General features: G+C 41.2%; 1 protein-coding gene across 3 annotated transcripts in view; it reads right to left on the minus strand.

Moving 5' to 3' along the window:
• Nucleotides 1-7,926, minus strand: part of LOC311012659 (voltage-dependent R-type calcium channel subunit alpha-1E-like) — a 39,001-nt gene extending 31,075 nt beyond the window's left edge. For all 3 annotated transcript variants that reach the window (XM_084008245.1, XM_084008244.1, XM_084008243.1), the window contains exons 1-2: nt 7,826-7,926; nt 7,268-7,407 (exon numbers count right to left, since the gene is read on the minus strand). In XM_084008245.1, coding sequence (XP_083864371.1) covers nt 7,268-7,407; nt 7,826-7,918 — 233 coding nt within the window. In that variant the 5' untranslated portion in view covers nt 7,919-7,926. The remainder of the gene's footprint in view (nt 1-7,267; nt 7,408-7,825) is intronic.
• Nucleotides 7,927-9,891: the final 1,965 nt, after the last annotated feature.

Consider the following 9,891-nt stretch of genomic DNA (forward strand, 5'->3'; position numbering starts at 1 on the left):
CAATAAAAGACATAGGACAGCTACACACACACCCACCAAATCCAACCCTGTAACAATGCAGCAGTGAGTTAATGTTCATACTGAGGAGCTAATCTCTTCCTCGTTGGCTATTTAAGTGAAGCACTGTTGCACAGTATTATACCAAACTGGCTCTGGAGAGGCAGAATTCATTACACGCACAGAATGCAGCCTCTCCCACACACCTCCACCTACACTAAGAACACCACCAAAAACTACAGTAATCAGCAGCTTCACATTGCTCACCCGTTCAGCACAGCTCTGCGTATGCTAATGTGCAGCTGAATCAACATAATGCGTCAGGAAATTAATGGCTTTGAATTAAATCTGCGTCTAATGGCAACATTAATAGTGGTCAGTTGACTTGGGATTAGATAATTAAAAAATATTCACTATTAGTCATAGAATGATGGGTGTATGTTTTCTCAGAGAAAACCCACCTGGGACTGTAAGCTATAGTTTGTTCAGTTCAATTATGAAAGCAAAATTAGCCATCCTTTAAAACATCTGGCCTATTTCTGGATACAAGACCTCCAGGATTGGGATGCACCAGCTATTAAATAACTATGGATTCTGCTAAAAGTCAATTTTGCAACTTTTAGGACAACATTGTTAAAATAAGGGTTATTCTGATGTATAGACGCCTCTTTCTCAATATAAGTCTATGTGGAAAGGGCCCATCATGTGACTGACCCAGAAGTTGTAATTTCACAGTTTGGCCACTATGTGAAGTTTGCTTCAAAGCCACCCTTCCTGGGTGCTTGGAATACTGAAATATGTGTTTATAATATCTGTTCATGCTCACAGATTAAGATAAATCAACTGAGGTAGGCCTATATCTTTCAAATTCACAATTTCTTATTTAATTTTTATCAAGTCTCAGGTCAGATGTATCGAGTTCACTATATCCCACTTTTACACAAGTCGTAGATTAGCTAGCTGACATGAGCATTGGCAGTTAGCTCAATTAGCTACACAACTGTTTCACAGGTTGCTGAGTTTACATTAGATCCCGGGACCCAAAACGCTTCTCAGGTACACTCAGACTGTTATTTGGTTTTAGGTTGATTTCAAATGCGTTGGGCCCCGTGTTCAAATCTGGTTGAAAGATTATAATTGCTTTGTTTTGTATTTTGCTCACATGGTGCATATTCTTAAATAAAGTAATGTTAATTACATCACCACAAACGTCGTCGTCGTCGTCTTCAGCCTCGGGGCTAATCCAGCAGTAAATGCACATATATATACCTTAAATGATGCAGATGAAAACTGCTTTGGCATGTAGAGAAGACTCACTCCTGTGTGTCTGTGTGCCAGATGGCTCATGAATCACTCCCAACTCCCACCCAGTTATATTATTCATCCTGTATAAGTGCAAGGATTTAAGCAAAGTGTCATGTTGTGGAAGAGGGACAGCAGACTACGGCATGATGGGAAGCTGACGATGACACCTGGGGATCCACATCTTTGGGGTCTGATGAGGGCATTGGTAGAACTAACGCAGCAACACGAGGGCAACAGGCTCATTTTACACCTTCAGCCTCATAAAAGGAGTAACAGGCTCACACATGCACGCGTCCTTCGGGAGACATTTTATTGCTGATGAAAGCATCAAATCCACCTGAGCCAATCTGTTCGCCGCAGGATATAATTGACCATTTTAGGAATCCGTGAATTAAATTGGTTTGTGGTTTAGTTGTTCCAGTTGCTCTTTTTTGCTACACACTCTTCACTCAGATTAAGGATTTTAATTGAGCTCGGTGTCCCAGCAGATTCGCTTCTAGCAATTCATTAATATGGAATGGAATGGATGCCGCCAGCGGTGGCCCAGTGGCCTCGATTCTATTCCCAACCGACCGCTACACATGTGTGTTTTCTTTTAAGTCTGACTTACTTGCACTGTGCCACCGGAGTGAGTTTGAGAGAGGGGGGAGAGGAGAGCAGCATATGTGCTCCCAGAAAATGTGTCAGAAAAAGGTGGCAGGAAACCAGGTCGCCATTTACCAGCTGTGGCTGGAATTGGGCGAGATGAACTGGAGACTGACGACTTTGAGCATTTTACACTGACAGTGATATGATTTGAGCTGCATGAGAAGAAATTAAATTCAACAGTTGAGTCTATAGAAACCACAGAGTAACTTCACCGTCGGGTGTCTGAATGGCTACATTGCTCTAACATCTGTACTCATTAAGTGTTTCTAATGACTCATCCGGATCGTCCTTAAACCGACCACCTTAACAGACATCCTAACCAACAGGAAGCAACAGGTGTGGCTCGGCAGTCACCTGTCTGTCACCACAAACACCGGAGCTCCACAAAGTTGTGTCCCCTCTGTTCTCCCTGTACACCAATCACCGCACCTCCTGCCACTCTACCATTAAGCTTTCTACTCTGAAAGATGAACATCCCTCCAAACAAGTGTGTGTCGAGTCCTCAGCTCAAACATGGCCGTGTGGTACCCGGCATCCTCTGCCCACAGACTGAGACGCATCGTGTGAACAGCCAGGCGGCTCACAGGCCAGGAGCAGGTGTCTTCTGCACGATGCCAGAGTCAGAAGGCGGGCCGGTAGGATGGTGGCTAACCCAACACAGCCGGCTCACTACCTCTTCACAAAGCTACATTCTGGCCACAGGTTTGGCTTCATCAGCACTAGAACCACCAGATCCCAGATCCAGATCCACCAGAACTCTCCCCGACAACCCACATCCTCACCTCATCCCATCCTAGCTCGCTCCTCCATCCTCCACACACATGCACACACTGTATGGGAAAGTACCACACCCTACTATGGTGAGTGCACTATTTGTCAGGACTGTAGGTCGTCCTTTAACCATAAGGTTGGTGGTACAATCCCCACCTCCTCCTAGTCCAGATGTCCCTGAGCAACACTGAACCCCAGGTTGCTGCTAATGCCCTTTATCTTTCTTTAATGTATGTCCACCAGCTAGTATCTAACTGTGTCTGCACGGGGAGGTTTTCCCTGAAAACGACACTGAGCAGTGAGATTTAACCCAAACAGTAAAGTTGCTGGACAGCTCAACAATGAGCTGAATCTTGCTCAGTGGTGAACTGCTGATTTGGGTGAAAATGACCCCATACACATTGTCACATTGCTATTTAAAAAACATTGATTATCTTTCTCCCAGGTCCACTGCAATGATAAGCTAACCAATTTTTAAAAAATGAAACATTTTAATATTTTGCTGGATTTACTCTCTCAAATGTTTTCTTAGTCTTCTAGTAAACTGAGTTATTTGGGTTTTGGACTGTACATTTACATTTACATTTAGGTCATTTAGCAGACGCTTTTGTCCAAAGCGACTTACAATAAGTACATTTGTCAAAAGAAGGAAACAAGGAAACCACAACATATCATTGCTGATAAAGTAAGAGCTAAAAATGTATAAACAAGCATTTTAAATAACTTTAAATAACCTTTTATAGACAAAATGATTCATCTGTTAACTGAGGATTTAATCGTAAAGGAAAATGAACAATAATGACTATAGATGTTATGTAAGTCCAGTAATTGAGTCCACACCACGGCTCGCTCTGAACTCCATCACACTGTTACACAACTTGCACCACTGGCCTTCAAGTGATATCCTACGCCAAATCTCTATCTTTAGCAACACTCACATTTTGTGTGCTTGATGGGAAGCTGGTTAAAAACAGCTTCCTGCAGCTGTGGTCATTTAATTTGTAGCAACAGATTCAGTGCAGAATTAAAGTAATAAAACCACCAAGCAGCTGATTTTTTTTAGTTGTACTTTGACAGGAACATACTGAATACATGAGTGGAAAAGTGGATTATGCTGCAGGTGGGGTTTGATTCTGTTCATTTATATGGATATTTGATAGTTCTTACATCATGAAAGATTATAACTAGGTTGATTCAAGCTGTTGCTTAAAAGCCTGATTGATCATTTACATCAAATGATTATGCCTTTGCATTTTCATATCTAGTTCCTAGTCCCTTACTTTAGGATTTAATCACAAATGATTCTGTTTTAAATCAACAACTAGTCTTATGAATATCGAGCTGTTGCTTTGTACCAAACAGTGGGTTGTTTTGGTTAACGCTCCATTTATTAAGAAACTGAAAGCGAACCATACAAGATAATTTAAGAGTGTCCCGCGGAAGCAGTCCAGTACTGTTGAGGTAACAACTGTTCAGAGCAGATTTTTAAAACCGACTGACACTTTAACCTTGAAAAATCTGTCGACAACACAGCTGTTGAGTGTTAAGGACATACTGTCTGTAAACATGATGCTGATGTGCCTTTTATGTAAGAGGCAGAGAGAGAGAGACAGACAGAGGAATAAGAGTTGCTGAGAAAGAGAAAGATGTGGGTGTCAGGTTGAAATGAGATGTCAACGCGCCAAAAGCAATCTTCCCTGCATGCTGAATAATGTACACTTAAGCATAAACAGCATATGAGTGGTAACAATACATAACTCCCGCGCAATTAATTCACTAAACCCAGTCTTAAAGGGAACAAATGAACTCTCTCATTGTGTGTCTTTCTGCCGCCCGTTTCCCCTCGCCTTTCTTCTCTCTTCCTCTATACCATCCGTCCATTCTGTCAGTGCTTTTGCATAACGGCGCTGCATTCACATTTAATTCACAGAGGTCCTGGGGGCGAAGCGAAGCAGGTTTTAGACACAACTGCCAATCCACTTATCCACCCACCTATCGCTGACTGCAGAGCCTGACTGTGCCATGGAAACACACATTTCCTTGCATTTAGATGGGTTTTTCTGCAGCTGTATGTAGCATCTACATATAATGTATACAGTTAAAGTGAAAAATCAACCGCAGCAAACCAACAACAAAGAGCTCAACCACTGCTGGCCATGTGTCAGACAGCATGTGGGGATCACAAGCCTTTAAAATGCAGCACAGGAATGCGACAACATCGACGAACGTTGACACAAGCAGCGTCGCGTGCATGAATGCACCGACATAACTTGACAATCAGTGTCTCCAAATTAATCTTTTGGTTCGCCAGCCACAGCCTGGTAAAGTAAAAATGAATTCTGCCCAAATGAATTGCAGAATCAGTTGCTGAGCATTAATTTAAAAGTTTTTTTCCTCCCCCCTCGGATACAGTCAGTGAAGTTTGTAATTCATCATGGAGTTCGACCAAATTTAAAATTAAAAAGGGAGCAGTTGAAGGCGTACCACCAAGCGCATGCATAAGCATTTACACAAGCACACTCTATTATGTGTTACATGGCATTTAAATATTTAAAGGCTACGTTGCCGAACTTTGACTATAAGGAAGAGGACGAGGTTAATAATATTCTATAATGTTCTTGAAACAAATTCCATGAAAAGACCAGAATCAAGAGTTTTACTGCTCCTACAAGCTTATTCCCCTCTGCCATAGACCTCCATTGTCCAAAATCACATCTCATCAGCCACATTGTTGCACTGGGTGACATGTTCCGTCATTATTATGATCATTTTTAGTTTATGTTGCACACAGCAACCTCGCTGGAAACCTCCACTGCTCAATGTGTATTGATCCGTTGCTGAAAATAGTTCAAATGCACTATTTGTTTACTCCTGTTTGACTGAAGCGTGGTAAATAAAAACTAAAGCAAAACTATAGTGTCCAGCTGAAGGTACTCAGTCTTTGTTTTTATAGAATGAAACTGTAAATTTGAAACTGTGTATTTACATATTCAGTAGGAAAGAATTGGCTTGGCGTTGAATGCCAGAAAGTGCAGATACAGACTAACAAATTCTTGTTTTGGTCTTTTCATGCGATTTGTTAACAGTAAGAAATATTCAGAATTATGCCATTATTATCCTACAAGGTTAGTGATTACGTTTATATAGATTTAAGCAACATTTTCAGGGTTTATGGGCATACATTCATTTTAGCAGGCTAGCATACAGATGACCCCCTAGCTTATTCGCAGTCAGAGCTAACAGACTGTTGCTTCTTGCTAGTTTAATATAAAGTTCCTGATATCAGATATCTAGAGATATTGAACATTCAAACAAATAGTGGCTATTCCTTTTAGTAGAAGAAAGAGTCACACTGGACCTCCAAGTAATGCAAAAGTAACTGAGGAGTGCCTGTTTCCAACCAGAAGTACTCTAGCTACATCTATTATACATATAGCTGCACATATGGCAATACATTACTGGTCATATGCAAACACAGCAGTACATTAGGGAGACACTTACTCACTAGTCATCTGCTCTAGTGCAGAAAGCCAAACTCCACTGCAGCGCTACATTTAGCTTCTGCTCCGCTCGCTTCTTTTTACTTTGCCATGGCTTCTGTGTCTCAGACTAATGAGCTGTTGTTTAATGCTAGCAGAAAGCATGATTGTTAGCGCTTAAAAATACACAATTATATACAATATACTTACACATATATAAGGATGTAATTTGTTGTGGTAAAAAAAAGCAACTACAAAAGAGTGGCTAATGGTTAATAGCTAGCTGGTTGGCAGCGCTACCGTCAGATCTTAAGCCGCCGTTGTTCTGTTGATACGGTAAAAAATCTGCATGACTTTGCTCCGGTTCGCCAAACTCCAACATAAGGATGTGCTCAAATAGAGGCAAGCAATGTTATTTTTACTACACAGCAGCTGAGAAAGCAGCTAGGGAGGGACAACACATATTGTAGGAGTAGCAGAAAAACAACACCTGTATTTGGGTAAAGTGGACAAAATGTTGCCTGATTAACTATAAAAACTTCCACAATTTGTAACACCCTTGATAAAAACAGTGAAATAACATTATTGATCTTTTTCACAGCAGGCATAGTAAGAAGAAGAAGAAGAAAAAAAACAGGTGTAATTAATAATGTTAACGATGTGCGCCAGCTCCAGGGCCCTGGTATTGTGAAGACCGGCTCACTGGAATGAACGGCTCACATGGAAGAGAGCCACTGTTATTGTTATTAGTCACACCTGTGCTTTCCCCAGCTACGACTGCTTTGGAGATCTACATCCAGACAGAAGAAGAAGAAGAAAAAAACAGCTTTGCAAGAGGTTTTAGACACGACTGCCAATCCAAAGTGCAATTGCTTTGGTCTGATGTGATTGGCTCGCCGTCAGAGTGTATGGCAACGTTCAAAAAGAGAACTGATAATGTGTTCCTCCTCCAAAAGCAGATTTCACCAGTATGCTTGGCAAGTTGTGACTTGGGAATGTGTCGACGACGCTTACAACAAACATTTCTCACTTCCAGGTTGTCGTGGAGACCAGCTGATGTCACTCACCCACTGAGGACGACGATGAAGTCCATGACGTTCCAGCCGTTCCTCAGGTAGGAGCCTTTATGGAAAACAAAGCCGAGGGCCACCAGCTTGATTCCCGCCTCGAAGCAGAAGATCCCAATGAAGTACGGCTCCGTCTTCTCCTGCGGAAGTAATGTACGAGAAGCAGGTCACAGTCTGTAAGGCCGATGTCAAAACGATAAGCTGCTGGGTTTGATGCGTATGCGCAGGATTCACACATATATGGACATTTTCACTACTTTGGTCTTATAATTAAAGAGCAGTGTGTATCATTTAGGAGGAACTATTGGCAGGAATGAAATATAGTATTAATGACATAGAAATAGAATAAGAAAGTATGTTTTCCGTGTTGTACAATCACATGCTTATATCAAAGTACCCACCGTTCACTGAAAGGGAGGTTTTACTTTGAGGATTACTGAAGTTTAAGGCACAGAAACAACTGGATGTTCATAAAATCTCTGTCATTCTGCTTTACAAAGACCTCGCTCACGACACAGTTCTTGCCAAGGATGTGAAAATTGAAAATTTTTTCCTCACCAGTCTCTTTGCCATGGGGGTCTTATCCTCTCCAGGGAGGTGCTGCTCCAAAGCCAGGACAACACAGTTGGCGGTGATGGTGGCCAGGATCATATACTCAAACGGTGTAAAGGCCGTAAAGTTAAGGAAAAGTACTTTTACCACAACACATAAAAACAAACACACGCTGATACATCATTACACAAAGAGCTCCTATTTTACAATAACAAAAAATAAATCACCAGATTTTAGATTGAACAAACTTATAATGTTAAAAAACACTAACAGCAGTCATTTTCCCCTAAATGTCATAAATACTTCAAAGTGCATGTGTGTGTGATTCAAGTGGAGAGGAGAAAAAAACAAGGATGGATAGATGATTAAATGACAGATGAATAATGGCATGGTTCATATTCTCTGGTATTGGAGGCAATCTGGAAGAGAGATTGCAGTATCCATGGCAACCCGCTTTTAAAAGTGTTGTTCACAAAGAGGAAAAAGAGGAAGGTTAGGGAGGGAAAGACAGCACAGCGAAGTCACCTTGGACAGACCGGTTTAAATACACAAACTACAGCAATCAGACCTCATAACTCCTTTCACTGCATACAGCTGACCCCACACAGTATGTCTCACATAGTACATCAATGCTAGTGTATCACATCTTCAAAATTCTCCTTCCTCCTTAAGAGGAGCAGTCCAGGTGTGTAGATTTTGAGTTACTTCACTGGGAGGTTTTACAGTTAAGAAGTTCTTCATAATAAACCAGAAGCAACGACACGTTCAGCTACAGTTTAAAGATAAAAATCACAGATGCTAGAGTTACACATGTTTTTATGACTGGATAAATGATGTCATGACGAAAACAATTAGTCAGTAAATGAATCATGAACAAATGTGATAATCCCTTAAATGTTCAGGAAAGAAAGACATACATTTTCTGCATCTTTGTGATTTAGACTCTTGGTCGGACGAAACAAACAACAATTTGAAGATGCATCACTTTGGGGGAAAACATCATTCTAACCTACAGACGCATCTTGAAAATGCTAAATCTGCTGAGAACTTGTAGAGCCTGCGGAGATAATGACCAGTTGATAGCCTATGGATGCATATGTGCATGCGTGTGAACCAGCATGCACTGCGTGTGACTATATGTGCCCCAACACTTGTATGTGCTTGTGACTTTCGGTCCCCCGGAGTTCCCAGGAGGCAGCCGCTCCTTGTTATTAATTTCCGTGCCTCCAGTGAAATGGGGTCACTGACTCACAGAGGAGTTCTGTGATGGGGCCCTCTGGGGCCCACACTGACTCACATCCACAGGTCCACATTGTTGCCATTGAAGACGGTCGAAAATAGCTAAAGTGGGAAATACTTGAAAAATCTCGCCCCCTCCAACTGCCCTCACTATCTGTTACCTGCATACCAGAGATTACGCATGCTTTTTGACCATTTAAGAGGAATAACGTACAGTTAAACGCGCCGTTTTATTTAGATATTTTACCGTATTTGGCTTCTAAGCAGTTTGTTTTGGTATAGAATGAATTAACTCACTCTTGAACATGGATAGGGAGACAGGGTGGGTTTTGCTGGGCTCTACTTTGCTCTAATCTGTTGAGGTTCTTTCTGTGTTTTTCCATTTATAACATTAATAGTGTAACTATCTATTAGTCATCTTTCATTTGTTGGGGGGAAAAAGGCAGCAAATATTCACAATTGAGAAACTGGAATGAGAGGATGTCCTATAGTTATATTTGAAAAACAGCTTTAACGATTAATTGAATCTCAAAATTAGTGGAGTTTAATTTCCTGTCTATCAACTGATTGTACTCGCATCTTTACGTGAAGTAAACTGCTCAATGAAAACATATTTAAAATGTACTTTTTTAAACTCTACTGAGATGTGCAATCCATCACAGTCAACAACAAGTCTGCAGCTATCTCAGTTAGATTCTTAGTGGATTAGGTGATGAACTATAGCTTCAGGGTTGTGCTTATGGGTCTTTGTGGTATATGCAAATGAATGGAAACCAATGGCTGCCAATGGAAGGTAGAAAAACACATTCAAAATCTGGTCAACAGTGATTTAA

This window comes from Eutrigla gurnardus (assembly GCF_963514095.1).
Source record: "Eutrigla gurnardus genome assembly, chromosome: 4".
NCBI lineage: Eukaryota > Metazoa > Chordata > Actinopteri > Perciformes > Triglidae > Eutrigla > Eutrigla gurnardus.